Raw genomic sequence first — 17,626 nt, 5'->3', positions numbered from 1 at the left:
TCAAAGTTTAAAATAAAGTTCAGAATTATTAAGGAGTCACTCCTGTAAATACTTGTATTTTCACTGTGAAAGAAATCATTAGGCATGCTGTGTTTTTTTCTGGGGTTTTTTAATCCTACTTATTCCTGTGACATGTGAATGAAGCCACCACTTAGTACAGCAAACACAATGCAATTTCTCTTATTTCGCTTCATGACAAGTGTGCTACAGGGCATTCCATTGGAACCTAACTTCAATATGAGCTTGTTTTGGGATTTTGGGCAACTGACAACAGTGTCGGAAGTGACTTTTAAAGTTTTTGCTTGAACTTACTGTGGTGACATGAAATGTAACTACGCCCACAACAGCAGTAACATGCCACTTTCTATACAGTATTTCAGGACAGTCCTATTTTCTTCTGTCTCACCGAGTGATTACACTATTAGTAACTGCAGTGTCTCAGTACAGTAGTACACTGCAGTGTGTGGGAAGGGTGTTATCTGCAGTGTCTCAGTACAGTAGTGTGCTGCAGTGTGTCAGTGTGTGGGAAGGGTGTTATGTGCAGTGTCTCAGTACAGTAGTACACTGCAGTGTGTTAGGGTGTGGGAACGGTGTTATCTGCAGTGTCTCAGTACAGTAGTACACTGCAGTGTGTCAGTGTGTGGGAACGGTGTTATCTGCAGGTTCTCAGTACAGTAGTACACTGCAGTGTGTCAGTGTGTGGGAACGGTGTTACAGTATCTGCAGTGTCTCAGTACAGTAGTGTGCTGCAGTGTGTCAGTGTGTGGGAAGAGTGTTACTGTATGTGCAGTGTCTCAGTACAGTAGTACACTGCAGTGTGTCAGTGTAGGTGGAAGGGTTGTATTCAGTATTGCGGCAGTACAGTACTGTACCTTGTTGTAGTTCCTAGCAGCAGACTCCTTATTGCCTGGCTTCAGGGCCTGGAGCTGGGCGTCCAGAATGTCCAGCAGCTGCTCTATGAGCCGGACAGAGGAGCTGACATCCCCAGCATGGATCCTACCTCTAGTGTGGTTCACCAGCTCCCCAGCAATATTAGCTGCATTCTCTCCACTCTTAATCTGGAATTACACAATTAGAACCTCCTCAGTCCCTGTCAGCATTTTAGAGGATATACTGTATGCTTGCCTAATGCTATATTTAAAGGAAAATTGGAATTCTGGAGACCTAGAGCTGTTCAAACAATAAAGGCTCTTGCTCTGAGCACAGGTTCAGATCTGTGGATCTTGTCACTATCTGACAGGCCTGCGCCAGTTGGGATAATGTTAGAGACAGTGATTTCTTTGACCTGAGCTGTGCAGCAGATGAGATGCACTGCTCCTCCAGATGGCACAATCTGCCTGTAAGTCACAGTGGAGATTGCATTGTGTATCAAGATATAAAATACATTTACTGTATAAATCACTTGCAGTCTCATTTTGTTCAGTCTGGTAAAGTGTAAGCCTGGCTGGTTTCTTTTTTTTTTATATTGGCAGCAACTGTTCTCAATGGGTGAGACAATGAGATGGATACAGTGCAGTTTGGTGTTTCTCAAGTTTCCATCCTTCGTCCCCTGTTGTTTTGTTGTAAAGATGCTGCCTTCAGGACACATAGATATAACATATAAATGTAACTTTCATTTTTATGCTGGAAATACTCAAGATTCTGTGCCTCTCCAACCACAGGCAATCAAATTCTTACACGAGTGGCTATAAATTAGATTAAATTAAAGTTTGAGAAAATGAGAGGCATGCTGTGGCACACCCACCCATCAGAGACATTGATAGTGTGATTGGCTGCATGCTCCACAGTCCCTACAGGAGAGTTAACACTAAGGAGAGACATGTCCCTCAATGAAAGAAGTTGCTGTATCCACTACCAGTGACAGTGTTGTGGTAAGATTACCACTTACTGTTGCATGAGCCTAACCAGGCAGCATATTGCTTATTGGTCCCAACTGACCAGTGGCATGAACCAGGTTCAAAACAGCTAAATTTGGACCACAGGCTCGACATGCTCTCATGGTTTCATGGTTTTAAACTTGGACAAGTTTTTACTGGTGTAGCAACACAAGACTCAAGGTCTGCAAGAGTTCGAACTCAAGGTTGTGCTAAAAAATAAAACTTCTAACAAAATAGGATCCACTCTTCACAGAGTAATATACAAAGGCTCTCAAAATAGGGTAAGAATGGAGATGACCAACTTGTATTTTTCTGTTTATACTACATCACTTTACACATTCAAAGTTTTCGGGCTGTGTGCAATATTTTAATATATGCAGTTATGCAGTGTAAATGCTATGAACTTCCCTGTGCATGTTAAGTAGTCCGAAGTGTATCTGCTGTTTAGGCTACTAAAGATCAAGTTATGTGCTCTCAAGAAATTCAATATTTATTTTCTAAATAATCAATTGACAATTGATGTGACAATTTATGTCACTTCTTTAAAGTAAATGTTTTTGATCATTATGCACACTTATAAATAGCTACTGTCTCTTTTTAAATTTAAATTCCACTGTAGTATCATACCCAGATTTCAAAGACATACTGGTGGGTTAATTGGCTTCTGGGAAAATTGGCCCTAGGTGTGAGTGTACGTGTGTCTTTGTTTGTGTGTGTCCCCATGATGGACTGCAGTCCTGTCCAGGGTGTACCCTGCCTTGTGCTTGTTGCCCTGCCAGGATAGGCTAGGGCTCCCCCTATTTAAAGAAAATAGAAAATGGATGGATGTTGTATCATATATACTAATGGAAAAAAGAAACAACATTTTCTAGAAAAGAATACTATAGTTATAGCTTATGTACTTTTACAAAAAGTTGTCAATTTGTTTAAAGCCCTCTGACCAGCAATACAGCTTGTGCAGTGAGGCATTGCAGCTTGCCAATTACACGAAAGCTCATTAGGTGCACCTCTACTCAACGAGGTCTAGGTGGAACAATGCCTGATCAGAACACTTTTAAAAAGGCCTTAATTCAAAGCCTTGGTCACTGCAAGAAGAAGACCACAATTAGTCCGTTTTCTGTGCATTCCATAATGCCTCGAACGTCACCAGAAGCAAGCAGAGAGCCATTGGCATGCTGCAGGCAGGCATTGCCAGAAACTATGGAGTAAGCCGCTCCACTGTGGTCACAACTGCAGAGAAGGTTTCAGCAGACTTGCAGGACAGATGACTGTCCAAGATCCAGTCGCCCTCGAGTGACAACACCAGAGCAGGACTGTGTGATGTGATGACAGATCGTTTCAGACCTGCCACCCATACCGCTACTGAAACTGCCGGCAGACACAATGCCCGCATCAGTGACAAGACAGTGAGACTCCATGCTGCTGGCTTTAGAGCAAAGCGACCTGTCAGAGGCTCTCCACTCACACCCCCTAAACATCACACCCAACTGGCCTGGGCCAGACAGAGGCTGCGATGGACTCGTCAACAGTTGCATCAGGTCCTCTTCAGGGATGAGTCACTCCTCAGCCTGCTCCACACAGATGGGAGGGCCAGAGTGTGGAGGAGGAGGTGTTGCATTTCTTTTTAACATCAGTATATTTTGTCCTACCAGATAAGTAGGAAATACCCTACATAGTGGGTAAGTCCACCACTGCTAATGATGATACAGTAGCTACAACATGTCATAGCACTCATTCCAGAAAGTGTTCATAAATGTCTGGGGACATTTAAGACTGTTCAGGGATCTTCTCATTGTTCTCTTGGTTCAGCAGCTTCTTGTGACTGCCAACAGCCATTGTCTGGATGTGGAGGCTGTCTGAATTGACACTTTAACGAAGTCAGTGGTTTCCTCTAGCAACATCCCCGGTGAGATTGTTTACATCAATCTTTTCTCCATATGATAATGAAAATGCCTGGTGTGCTATTGCTTTACATGTCTTAGGAATCATGGTAGACATCAAAGGAAGGACAAATCAAATTTCTTTGATCAAAATTTGTAACTCATAAAGCACACTATTATTATATATTGTGGCAGGTTAGCATACCAAAATGGATAAACTTCCTACTCATTTTATGTGTTGTCTGATAGAAAAAACAGAATCTGGATAAACCCGTAGTGCAAGGTTTACATGCAGTATAAGTAGCTCAGAAGGAGCCATACCTTCTGTGCAACCTGGCTGACCCAAGGTGAGGTGCAGTTACTGAGGTCAGGACCCCGTGGATTCCACATGACTGGAGATGACAGGCACTGGAATGATGCAATACCTGTGAGAGACAGAGACAGGGAGCAGGGGGAGAGGATGGGAGGGTTACGAAAGAGCAAAGAAGACAGCGAGAGGAGGGAGAGTGAATGGGAACAGACAGCCATGGGGGAATGAGACAGTAAATAAGAGGGGGAAACCAGGAAGAGAAAAAGAGAGGAAAAAAAAGAGAGTCAGGAAACTGGGATACTGCAGATATTGTGATCTGTCCAAATGTAATCAAGCACTTTGGACAACATGTAGGGAAGTACTCTCAGAGAGAAGAATGAAATTAAGGGACTCCCATTGAGTCCCAGCAAGATTCAAGAACAGCTAAAAAACAAAGCACACATTATGAAATCAAATATTTGCATTCCAGCCTCTTTCATTCATTCTCTTCATTCAGTAGGATCCCTTTCAGCTGAGATAGTGACGAGGAACTGGATGTGCCTCCAGTTCAGGGGTTGGTGGGTTTGGCAGTGGTTTTCAAGGACACAGAGACCCGCAGTTTGCTGCAGCCATACTCCTCAAACCAGCCACACTTTGCCCACTGCTGGATAAGTCTATTCCTATTAATTTAATTGTGGCATCTTGTAGCTTGGTTCCAATCTGACTATATTTTATATTGGGTCCTGTAGCATAAGTGTATATCAAAATTGTTCATTACAAACACTGGTTAATGTTTTTTGTGTTAAAAACTGGTAGTTTGCTAGCATCATGGGTTAATTTAGGTTTTGTGAGATATTGTTTCAAAAATTAAAAATTGTCAGATGACATCAATCCAGTCCTATTATACCATTATTAAATACTTGCCGTTATCTGGAGAGAAGATGAAAATGCAGAATCATTAAGACAGCTACAGTAAGTGTTAATAGTGTAGACATGGAAGGGCAAGTTGGTGCAGTGGTTAGTGTTGCTACCTGGCTGCGCTGCAGCTCTGGGCTCAATTCTGGACCCAATTCTGGACCTGGGGTGCTATCTCTTTGGAGTTTGTAAGTACTCCCTATGCTGGTATGGGTATCCTCTGGGTGCTCTGGTTTCCTCCTACAGTCCAAAGACATACAAGTAAATTAAGTGTCTTCAGTTAAAACTGGCCCTGGTGTGAGTGTCTGTGTTTTTGTCTGTACAGTGCCTTGCGAAAGTATTCGGCCCCCTTGAACTTTTCAACCTTTTGCCACATTTCAGGCTTCAAACATAAAGATATAAATTTTTTATTTTATGTGAAGAATCACCAACAAGTGGGACAAAATTGTGAAGTGGAACGAAATCTATTGGATTTTTGAAATTTTTTTAACTAATAAAAAAATGAAAAGTGGGGCGTGCAAAATTATTCGGCCCCCTTGCGTTAATACTTTGTAGAGCCACCTTTTGCTGCGATTACAGCTGCAAGTCGCTTGGGGTATGTCTCTATCAGTTTTGCACATTGAGAGACTGAAATTCTTGCCCATTCTTCCTTGCAAAACAGCTCGAGCTCAGTGAGGTTGGATGGAGAGCGTTTGTGAACAGCAGTTTTCAGCTCTTTCCACAGATTCTCGATTGGATTCAGGTCTGGACTTTGACTTGGCCATTCAAACACCTGGATACGTTTATTTGTGAACCATTCCTTTGTAGATTTTGCTGTATGTTTGGGATCATTGTCTTGTTGGAAGATAAATCTCCGTCCCAGTTTCAGGTCTTTTGCAGACTCCAACAGGTTTTCATTCAGAATGGTCCTGTATTTGGCTGCATCCATCTTCCCCTCAATTTTAACCATCTTCCCTGTCCCTGCTGAAGAAAAGCAGGCCCAAACCATGATGCTGCCACCACCATGTTTGACAGTGGGGATGGTGTGTTGAGGGTGATGAGCTGTGTTGCTTTTACGCCAAACATATCGTTTTGCATTGTGGCCAAAAAGTTCGATTTTGGTTTCATCTGACCAGAGCACCTTCTTCCACATGTTTGGGGTGTCTCCCAGGTGGCTTGTGGCAAACTTTAGACGAGACTTTTTATGGATATGTTTGAGAAATGGCTTTCTTCTTGCCACTCTTCCATAAAGGCCAGATTTGTGCAGTGTAAGACTGATTGTTGTCCTATGGACAGACTCTCCCACCTCAGCTGTAGTTCTCTGCAGTTCATCCAGAGTGATCATGGGCCTCTTGGCTGCATCTCTGATCAGTCTTCTCCTTGTCTGAGCTGAAAGTTTAGAGGGACGGCCAGGTCTTGGTAGATTTGCAGTGGTCTGATACTCCTTCCATTTCAAGATGATTGCTTGCACAGTGCTCCTTGGGATGTTTGAAGCTTGGGAAATCTTTTTGTATCCAAATCCGGCTTTAAACTTCTCCACAACAGTATTACGGACCTGCCTGGTGTGTTCCTTGGTCTTCATGATGCTCTCTGCGCTTTCAACAGAACCTTGAGACTATCACAGAGCAGGTGCATTTATACAGAGACTTGATTACACACAGGTGGATTCTATTTATCACCATCAGTCATTTAGGACAACATTGGATCATTCAGAGATCCTCGCTGAACTTCTGGAGTGAGTTTGCTGCACTGAAAGTAAAGGGGCCGAATAATTTTGCACGCCCCACTTTTCATTTTTTTATTAGTTAAAAAAGTTTCAAAAATCCAATAGATTTCGTTCCACTTCACAATTGTGTCCCACTTGTTGGTGATTCTTCACATAAAATAAAAAATTTATATCTTTATGTTTGAAGCCTGAAATGTGGCAAAAGGTTGAAAAGTTCAAGGGGGCCGAATACTTTCGCAAGGCACTGTATATGCCTTGCAATGGACTGGTGTCCTATCAAGGTTGTCCTGAGTCTTGTGGCCCTTGCATGCTGGGATAGGCTCTGGCTCCCCTGCAAACCTGAATTGGATAAACTGGTTAGAAAATGGATGGATGGAATCCATGACCCCAGGTAAAAGGTATGTGCAACACAGACATGATAAATCAACCGGAATCACTTCACTTGATGAAGTTTACCAGGGAATTCAAAATTCTGAAGCAGACTGAGAAAATCAAAGTAAACCTTCATTTTTTAACTCCAACACACAGATGGAGCTGGAACCTCCAGGGAACACTAACAATTTTGTTAGTTGTGAGATCAAAGTGGATCATTGGGAGTTGATAGTTCCAGTTTTTAAAGTGGTTCAACAGAATTCACATCAAATCAGTTATCAGGAGCAGAATGGTCTGTCCTGGAAATGAACTGCAGTGATTTCTGGTAAGAGAAAAGTTGGTTTTTCATTACTCAAGGAGTTGCAAGACCATAGAACACACTATCAAGTCAAAGAGTTGAAAGAATAGACTCTAAAGGAAATATGCTATAGAGGCCTACTTCTATATTGATATAAATAGAAGAATATAGGTGAGTTTTTTTATTATGCTTCCATGGTTTTGTTCTTTGTTCTTATACTGATTTACCTTACTTTACCAGCACTTTTCTATGTTTTTATAGTGTCTTCACATTTATTAAACTTGACTACAGATTTTACATTACCAGCTCTAAAGGATTGAGTAACGCAACTTTTATCACAGGGTAGGTATGTTCACAAGCTTTCAGCAGATTCCTATGATACCACACAGCCTTGTTAGCACCCCTCACACACCCAAATGATTTTCATCCTTGTCTGCATATTCTGTAATTAACCACATACAGTATATCAATACACACCCAGCTGCGCAGACTACAAGTTATCAAATTGTCGCAACACACAGAGGCCTACTGTCATTCCAATAAATAGCATTTTGCATAATGTTCCCACATATTTTTGCCTGTACTTTATACAGCAGTTGCTTGCGACAGAGGTTTAGTTTAATCTTTTAGTTTTTCAGGGAAGCTAAGCAGAATTAAAACATTCAGTGTCTCTCAACACCTGGAATAAGACATAACAACACGGACAACCAGTTCTAAAACATACCTGTACAACAGTAATCTTAAGTAATAAAACAGTGATCTTCTTGAAATGGTACCGCCTGGCTAACTGTTAGATGTCCTTGTGCCTTGTGATAGTGAAGTTAGTGGAGATGACAGAGTGACTGAGTGGAACACAGTTAAATGTAACACCCCATGTTAACCTACAGATCTCATTGCTATCATTAGCAAGCTGGGGATGTGGGATCAGTGAGAGTGTGAGCAGGCAGTAGCTGATTGCTGACTGTCTTCACAGGGGTGAGGGAACTGGTGAGAGAGAGCGCGAGAGTGTTGGGCACAGATTAGCGGTACCCACTGAGAGACGCAGAAGCTCCAGACGTGCACTGTCGCTTCCTGGTGGCTGTGAACGAACGGCACAGAGAACCACACTATATGCACTCTCAGAGGTGAAGGGTGACGTGTCTTTTGTTCAGCTCAGTTCAGGTCAAACTTTATTAGTCCCTGAAGGGGAAAACAGTTTTTGCAGCAGAATCTAACACAACAATTTGACAGAAACAAACATCACCCACAAAGATCAGCATTACAGTGTTTCAGGAGATAAGTAACTTATTTTACATTGTTTGAGAATGAGATTGCAGAGGAGATTAAAGATTTCCTAAGCCTATAACTGGTACACCTACGGGCACAGAGGCGTCTCCCAGATGGGAGTAGTGAAAATTCGCAGAGGAGGGGGTGAGCCACACACTCCATATTGCTGTTATTAAATCCAATGCAGTTTAAATCAATTTTTCCTTCTTGTTCCCCATCCTGTTACAGTGGAAACTGATTTCATTTCCACTTGTATGGCTAACTCCAGCTAAACCACTAACGGGAAGAAACATACCAGGACTGAATTCTAATTAGAGCTTATGATTTTCAGTGTCTCTTACAGCTTTTCTCCTTTCCACTACATAATCAACTGACATCTATTTAAGATGATAATGACAGCCTTCCTTTTAATGTTTACATATTATCATTGAAGTGCTAAGAGTAAGACTTTGTCTAATCAAGGCTAACATTTTTTAGTAATCCAGGACAGCTGAGCTACCTAAGCACAGCGAACTGGTCTTAATTTACAAGCTTTTGCAGCATAATAGCTAAAATGACTTGTAAAGATTGGCTGAGCTTTACTTTTCCATTGAAAGACAGATAGTAGAAACGCCATAACAAATGAGAGAGCAGTATTCTCATTACTGATTACTTTTTGTTAACGGCAAAGCAATTCCGATCAGATATAAGGTGGGTCCAAATGAAAAGATTTCATTTTTTGCATTGTCTGGAGATCAGATGGTATTTACAAGATTGCAAGCTGAAAAGAAGATAGTGTGTTTGGCTCCTGTTTGCACAGGAATGTCCATTGGCCAGACATTAATAGCAATGAGAAACAAGCATCTAATGTCAATATTTTACTTTAAAAAGGCCTTGCTCACTGCTGAGACTTCTGCAGAACGTCGCCGGCCCACTTTCCCCACAATGCTGTGCAAAACAATTTTGAAAGAAAAGCACTAGTACACTTTAAGACTGCTGTACTCAAAATAAACACTTTTGTGTTGTGTTCCCCAGCTCCCCAGAGTCCCAGCTGAAGCAGAGCTTTCTCAGTCTGTGAATCAATCTCATGTCACCTCAGACGGACTGCTAACAGTTTCCCTTCTTCCTTGTCACTGTTGCTAAACAGAAATGAACTGGCAAGGGGTGTCTGTGCAGTCTTCGACTCTTTCTCCAGTAAAATGTGCTAAGTGCCTCTAACGTTTCACAGTTTAACTCCTCAGAAAACCGCTGAACTTTTCAGGAGGCCTGCAGTACCAGACAGATGATGTACAGTAGTTACTCTTATTTAGCCTGCCTAGGTAAGACATCCCTTTAAATTAATTTCTGGTCTTCTAGGAATGTAATTACACATACTGTACAAGTTAAGGAACTTAATCCCTCTAGTGCTGAATGGAAGAGACTGGAACGAACAATTTAAACTCAACACAGATGACTACTTCAGGAATAACAATAGATCAAGAACTTAAGACCACATGTTTTTCCAAAGAATGGTTGAATGTAATTTAGAAATATAAAAAAAAAACATTTTATTAAACAAAGGGTTGAGGGGATCTGGAACATATCACTGAAGGAGATTCCCACAGATCTTTTAAGAAACAGACGAACACGATCCATGAAACTATCTAATGAGCAAAATGAACAAATGATCTGCTCTCATTTGCAACTTTTCTTATATTCTTCAACTACCCCCCGCCCTAATGGAGAAGAAAGGGCAGGAAACACTGTTTTTTTTTTGGTCCAGGCATCAGACCAATGTTAAGACCACGCCTTTTGTAAGAATTATAATGGGATCTTCGATGTCAATTGTGTGAACAGATCTTGTTTATTAAACCTTGTCTGAAAGACAGGAATTCATTTAGTGCTGTGTCTTTTGTCTAGTACAAAAAAAAGTTTCTCCATATGGATTTTTTTTTTTGTTCTCTCCTTTGTGCTTGATGGTTTCACCATCTGGTGATGGATACACTGTTATATAATTCTATAAAATACCATGCTTCCACTTCCACTGATTTCCTTTTGATTATTGTACTGAATAACTCCATCTGTACAGTCTGTGCTAATCACTGTTAGGTATTCTGTGACAACTTATTGTGAAAGGCACTATACAAAATCTGAATGGAAAATGAATCATGACTGCCATATAATAACATCACTTTATATACCCTTTACAATTTCTTGCATTAGGAACTTGTCTTTTCTCATACCCTAGCTTGCTCTCCATTAGACACACAGACAGGGAGAGAGCCTGGGGTCAGAGCACAGGGTCTGCCATTGTACAGTGCCCTTGGAGCAGTTGGGGTTAAGGGCTTGTTCAGGGGCCCAACGAAGTAGGATTCCTCTGCCAGCTGCAGGATTTGAAGCGGCAACCTTCCAGCCACAGGCGCAGATCCTTAGCCACAGAGCCACCGCTCTACCCCATAATGTAAATTTATGCCGATGTAGATATATCTGAATGTACGGGACATGGTGGTGCAGTGGTTAGCTTTGCTGCCTCACAAAAAGGGGCCCTGGTTCAATTCCTGGAAAGCTATCTGTGTGGAGTGTGATCTCCCCGCATTAAATGGGTTACCTTGGGTGCTCATATTTTCTTCCACAGTCCAAACATACTGAATTGGCTTCTGGGAAAACTAGTCCTGGTGTGAGCGTGTGTGCATATCTGTGTTTGTGTCTGTGTGTCTGCCCTGTGATGGACTGGCATCCTGTCCAGGGTGTACCCTGCTTTGGGATCATTGTTAGCTAGGATAGGCTGTGGCTCCATCTCAACCCTATATTGGCTAAAGCGGTTATAAAAAAATAGATGTATGGATATTTGAATTTTTCAAGATTGTAAGCCATCTGGGGTCTTGTGCTTTTTGAACCATAAACTTGAAAACAGGAGGCTACAAACAGCTATGTTTGTTCAACTAAGCAAATAATTAGCTCACCAAGATATCAGAGAGCTGAAACTCAGAGGGGAACTCAGGAAGGAACCCCAGTGGACCCTTGAGTCAATTGCTTGGTCACAAAATCCATTAAAGGATGTCAGCACTCTGTGATACCCTTAATTTGTATTTTCCGAACTGTATACAGTTATACGATTCTCTGGTTCAAAGGGGCTTGAAGAGGTGCAGCACATTGCATCACCCTTGTCTGAAGGCTGTGACACTTACTGGTCTCCACTTCCATTCCTGACACAAAGTTCTCTCCTAGTTAGGTGGGTTGCAAAATTTAGTCAAAATCTGGCTTGCGCCACCAGTCTTTTTGGTTGTACCCTGGAGAGACACTAATACTGCCTCAATTTATAATAGCATCACCTGTCTACTGAAAACAGTTAGCTTGAAGTAGATAATGTACAGTGATTATTGGGAAAAAATAGACATTACCACAGACCTAGATTATCATAGCCCAAATATCATAGAATAACACTATCCAGCAAGCTTGGCACTGGCAGTTACCAGGGAAATGAGATACAGTTCTGAAGTAATCCTGCATCAGTTGGGATATAATTGCTTTTCAGCTTGCCTGACCACTTTAGCAAAATCACCCCCCTACCCCTGTCCTTTTTGTGTTCAGACCTGCTGCTTTGTGGGAGAACAAATGGTTTTTTAAATAAGAAATGAGAGTGCAAAACGAAAATCCTTTTCTCGCCGGGAATTTGAATCCAGGCAAAACAGGGCTTGCTTTAAACAAGAGGAGCGGAGACACAGCTTGCTGCTGTAATCAAAGGCCTGCCTCTCAACAGCCAGAACCCCTTATTCCGCATTTCAAATTAAATGTCTAAGGAGGCTCATTTGTAGTTTATAAGATGTAATTTTGCAATCCCTCTTCCCCTCCCATCAGTATTTTCTGGGAGGTAAATGGAAAATCTTTTACTCTGCTTGTGGTCTGTTTGCTCAGGTGGGAGATCAAGCTGTTTTCATCCAGTTTTGTGTTTTCAAATGTCAAACCCAGTCAGACGTCAGCAGCGCAATGAGAGGGGATCCAGAGGTGTGGGTTCATGCTGTTATTGCCTCTGGTTTAGATTGCTGCCGTGACCTGTTTGTTGGTTTCCTAGCTGTGAAATTGCACAGGACAGCAGCTTTTTTTCTTTTTTTTTCTTCAAAAGGCCAGAACAAAATTCTCACATACGATTTCTTTCAACAGGTTACTCCTGTGCTCATATTGCTACAGCAGCTACTGGTGGGGTTTGTGGTTTGTAATCAGTATATTTGCTAAAAAAGTATCAAGCTCAAAATCACATATGGAAATGGACTGATGGCAGGGCTGTGTTGACCCAGGAGGTCACGGCAGTTAATGTTAGTGGCCTTGGTGACCAGTTGCTGGTGGTCTACCTCTGGACTAGAATTTCCAAGCCAATGTTCCAGTATGGCGACTGGAGACACGGTGCTATAACACATGATGACCTGCAGATGAGATATTAAACTGAGGTTCTGGTTATTTGGTCATTAAGAATCCTACGGCACGGTGGCATTACTTCGAAGAGTAGGGGTGTTAACCATGTTGTGCTGACCAAATTCCACTCTGAGCTTGCACAGCCTTGTTTTCCTCACTTGCCTAATCTGATTGGTTAAGATTCTGTTGGCACAGAATAGCTGTCGTATTTCACAGGTGGGGGATCTTTGGGGATTAAAATGGGATATAAATGTAATGAATTGTCATTATCTTTCAATAATTCTATTAAAAAAATGCACACTCCTCCTTCAATTTTCTCTAATCAGGAGTTTCTTGAATTTTAAAACAGTGTATTTGAAGTGCTAACTGGCTCTAAATGTATCATACATTGCTAAGGTAAAACAGGTGGGTTTTTCAGATTCTTCTACTTAATGTCTCATATACAGTACAAACACATAAGGGCAAGCCTGATTGTTGCATTAGACATTAATAGAATTTGTAGTAATAGTATTGCATCTTTAACCTCATTGGATTCATTTAGGTAGCTTTAATCTTGCTGAATGGCCTCATCTGGTCTGGCACATATATTTCATCCCAGACATGATCTGTGATCAGTTGCTCACATATTATGATTCTCAGCTGACCTTGATAAGTGTGTGTGTCTTACACACACATATTGTACATGTATATTACTACCTTTGTATGGACATCCCATGAATTCAGTCCCAATAGTGTCTTGCCCCTGTGTCTGGGAGATCCTCACTTTGCCGATGTCTCCTACCATCACTGTCCTCAGCTACCACATACTAAATCTGTATTTCAAGGCTCTAAACCTCTTCAACCCAGCCAGGAGCCTTTTACTTGACAAAAGCTACTCAGCTACTCAAGGATCGCTGATCCTTTTTTTTAAAAATAGACTGAATTGTTTGTATAATCCCACATTTGATTAAGGAAATGGAGATACAACGTTTTGTACTTTAAACCCTGTCCACTTTGGAAAAAGAGCACAATGCATGAATGATTCCATCTGTGAGCAGATAAATGCATCAGGTTAGCTCATCTGCACTTACACAGCTCTGTCTTCACATGAGCGGCTCATTTTGATATTTCTTTGAAAGAACAAGGGGGGGGGGGTTCATTATGTACTACAGAATGTTGGCAATAGAGAAGGAACTGAGAAAATGCAGGAGCGTCTTTCTCTCTTTTTCTCTGAGAAAGGCGCATACGATTTTAATTAAAGTTCTAGAAAAGCTAACTCATTCCAGTCTATAGGAAGCTTAAAGCAAGTGGGAGACAGACATTTCCTCTGCTGAGAGCTGTCTGGGGCTGTGTTCAGGGAACACCCACTCACATTGCACAGAAAATGCTAAAAGATAAACTAATTCTGGCTTGTCAGTATATTTTATACAACATGCCTCCCAGCTAAGCAATCATAGTCTTATCTGTTTCTCTGGGTGGTGACAGGGGGGTTGCACGATACAGTTCAGCTACTGGATTCATCCCCAAAATTAGGCTGCAGTCCAAACAGGACTTTGGAGCTGTTTAAGTGCCTTTTAAAAACCAGAGATTTGAGTCCCACTGCTCTCTCCTCTGCGTTGTCTCGGAGGCTGAACTATGTTTAGAATGCGTAGGATCTTTCTGCAATCCAGCCATGCTTACATTTGCGCTCATGTCCTGCAGGGACTCTCACAGATGTGGAGAAAAAAAATAAAAGTGCCTGGATGATAAAGAAAAGGAGGGAGGGAGAGAACAGCCTGTGATGACAGAAAAAGCAAGTGAGAGAGACTGAAATAGCTCTTCAAATAGGCTGGGACTATAGGCGACTGCCTTCTGGAAATTCAGCTCTCAAAGAGTCCCGCTTTCTCTCTCTGTCAGGCTTCAGGGGATTAGAGAGAAAAGCAGGATCTCACACCTCCCTTAAGGGTCTTTACTGTCTTGAGCCTGCTATGGCACAGGCTGGATGCTACAGTCTACAGATCCCTGGTTCAGATCCCGGCTATGCCACTAACTGCTCACTCTGGACAAGCCATTCATTTGACCCCTAGTCATCTGCAGACAAGCACATGGCAAAATCATGGAGCATGAGACAAACTTCCCTGATGCAACTTTCATACACTCATTACTTAAAATATTAGAACCCTGCACTGAGAAACTGATCAGTATGCGTCCAACAAGAAATATTTGTATCCCAATCCCATCCAACATGCTTCCAGCAGAATCTTCTTCATCTGGGGCTGTGATGAGGGGAATGGTGTTTGGAACTGCGTATTGGATTCACTGCATCTAGAGACACTCAAATTTTTATCAAGCTTGCCAATCCAAGATCACAAATGTATAAATAATATTCGTTCACTGAAGCTGGTTGCACTCATTGCTACTGATAACTTTTCATGGTGAATCACAGCAATCCAAACAAGAGCCTACAGCTTGGATAAAGCTCTTGACTGAAGATGGGAGATTTATTTGAAATATCAAAAGATAAATCACAAAAAAACAAAACAAGCACCATACAATTTGACGAAGAAAGCAAGACATGACATGTCAGATGTAACTGAGTACCTCTTTAATGCAAAATATACTGTATATGATCAGCTGTCTTTGGTTGAATTCTTGAGCTATTTTAAAAGGCACTAACCTCTTGGAGCTGGCTAATATGTGTCATTTAATTAACAAAACAAGCTTGCAAATTGTGCTTTGGCTTCAATACAAGCAATCACAAATTGAAATGCAAATATGCACAGAACTACGGATGCTCAAGCATCTCATGTTTGCAGCCCTGGATGAACTTGATTCACTTTCACTCGGCGAAGATGTTGATGTACATCACACGCAAACTAATTAGCTTCCTTAAAGCAAATTCATTTTCATTTAGCTTTTGTCTCTGTGCCAGAAAATCAGACTCAGCTGTGCTCAGAAAGTGCAACAGAGCTGGGAAGACATTTAGGAAAAGCAGAGTGATTCATCTGTTGGACAGAACCAGTTTCAATGGGACAAATGCAGAACTTCACAGCACACCAGGTGGAACTGCAACATTCTATCTATGCTGCATTTGCAATGGTGTCTGCAAGGCTACTCTTGCATGATAGCTTTATTCAATTCAGGTGCAGGTGCAGGACTCCATCACTCCGATGATGCAGAAAGGTCACAGATTTTCACTGCTTTTACTCTTTCTTTTTCTACTCACAAATTTACAAATAACAACCTGACCTGAAATGATGTCAGTTTCAGGTCAGATCAGGATAGATTTTTCTTAACATGACTAGACCCAGGTGTGAACTGACAGGTCTCACAGGAGCCATACTGTACATTTGCATCTCAAAACCTACTGCCAGTTCAATTTTAACTGAAGCACTTTGTATTCACATATTCAGCTACTTTCATGAACATACTGTATGAACATGAGCCCAAGAGTGGCTACAAACAATTCAGCCCATCTTACTTAATCAACAGGTCATTGTGGTTCAATGACCCCAGGGTCCTGTCAGACTTTTTCTTGAAGGAGACCAGTGAAAGGGGTTTTAACACATTTATGAAGTTTGCACTAGACACTCAACTCCTTGTTTCATCTCTAAATTTACTAGCTCTTTATTTTCTCCTGTCCTTCTTTGGCAAATAAGTATTGAATAGTAAAATCCCCCCACTGTCTCCCTTGGTCAAGAGCAAATAGATCTCGTTCTTCTAAACCTGTCTGTATATAATATTCCTTTCATATTAGTATTCTGGTCACATTAGGGTCATGCTGTGATTGAAAATAATCAAAACTTTGACTGGCACATTTCTACAAATAGGTATGAGCAAAAAATTGGACTTCTGTTTCTGGATTAGGATGCGAAACAATACTGGATAGGCAAGTATCTCAAATTAGTTTCCTTTTTTGATTTGAGTGTGATGGCACTTTAAAAATGAAAGGAAGGAGAACGTTTTGTATCAGGGGATTTCAGAGAAGCCAGTGCATACACATGCTCAGAGCACCAAAGCACATTGTTGTAAATCATGTTTATTTGACATTAGAACATTTACTCTTTCCTGAGCATTTTCTAGTATTTTTACTCACAAAATGAGTAGATGTAAACAAAAGTATTGCATGGATAAAATGCTATCATTTTTTTTCCCTTTATTATGGAAAATAAAGAAATGCTATAATTGATTTATATTTCAGATTCTTAAATCAAGCGTTGATGTTTTTTTTTCTGACAGTAAGCAAATCGTGTTTTATAAAGAGCTCCAGAGGATAAGATCATTTTGTTTTGCTTACTATTTTTTTTTTGTTCATTTGGCTGATGCCTTGATCCCGGCAGACTTAAAAAGATTACAATACAAAAATATAATACATCATAATGCTTATGGAAGGTATTGCTCTGCAGTTTTATTGTCAAGAAAAAAAAAGCAATTTAGACCTATTGATTTTCTTACATTCAGTCAAGCAAAAGACTATACAGTATGAAGGTAATTATCAATGTACTGTATAAAGGTACTGATTCAGTTCACCTGGTGTTTATTACAATCAAGTCTTTAGATTCAGTCATTTCCATAAGAAAGAGAGTGTCCTGTGTTCTGTTCATATTTCAGTTTTTCAATAAATCCATGTACAGCAGTTTCCTTTAGGAAATGTATCTGCCAATGATAAGAATCAGAAAAACTTACAGATTTGATAGG

At 41.0% G+C, this 17,626-nt stretch overlaps 1 protein-coding gene across 8 annotated transcripts in view; it reads right to left on the bottom strand.

Moving 5' to 3' along the window:
* Positions 1–17,626, bottom strand: part of adgrl1a (adhesion G protein-coupled receptor L1a) — a 308,794-nt gene that overhangs the window by 62,790 nt on the left and 228,378 nt on the right. For all 8 annotated transcript variants that reach the window (XM_069195903.1, XM_069195906.1, XM_069195908.1 and 5 more), the window contains 2 exons: positions 4,079–4,182; positions 873–1,058 (listed from right to left, as the gene is read on the bottom strand). In XM_069195903.1, the coding sequence (XP_069052004.1) occupies positions 873–1,058; positions 4,079–4,182 (290 nt within the window). The remainder of the gene's footprint in view (positions 1–872; positions 1,059–4,078; positions 4,183–17,626) is intronic.

This window comes from Lepisosteus oculatus, chromosome 11 (assembly GCF_040954835.1).
Source record: "Lepisosteus oculatus isolate fLepOcu1 chromosome 11, fLepOcu1.hap2, whole genome shotgun sequence".
NCBI classification, from domain to species: domain Eukaryota; kingdom Metazoa; phylum Chordata; class Actinopteri; order Semionotiformes; family Lepisosteidae; genus Lepisosteus; species Lepisosteus oculatus.
Note: the sequence above shows the minus strand (reverse complement) of the source record. Positions and strands in the feature narration are given on the sequence as shown.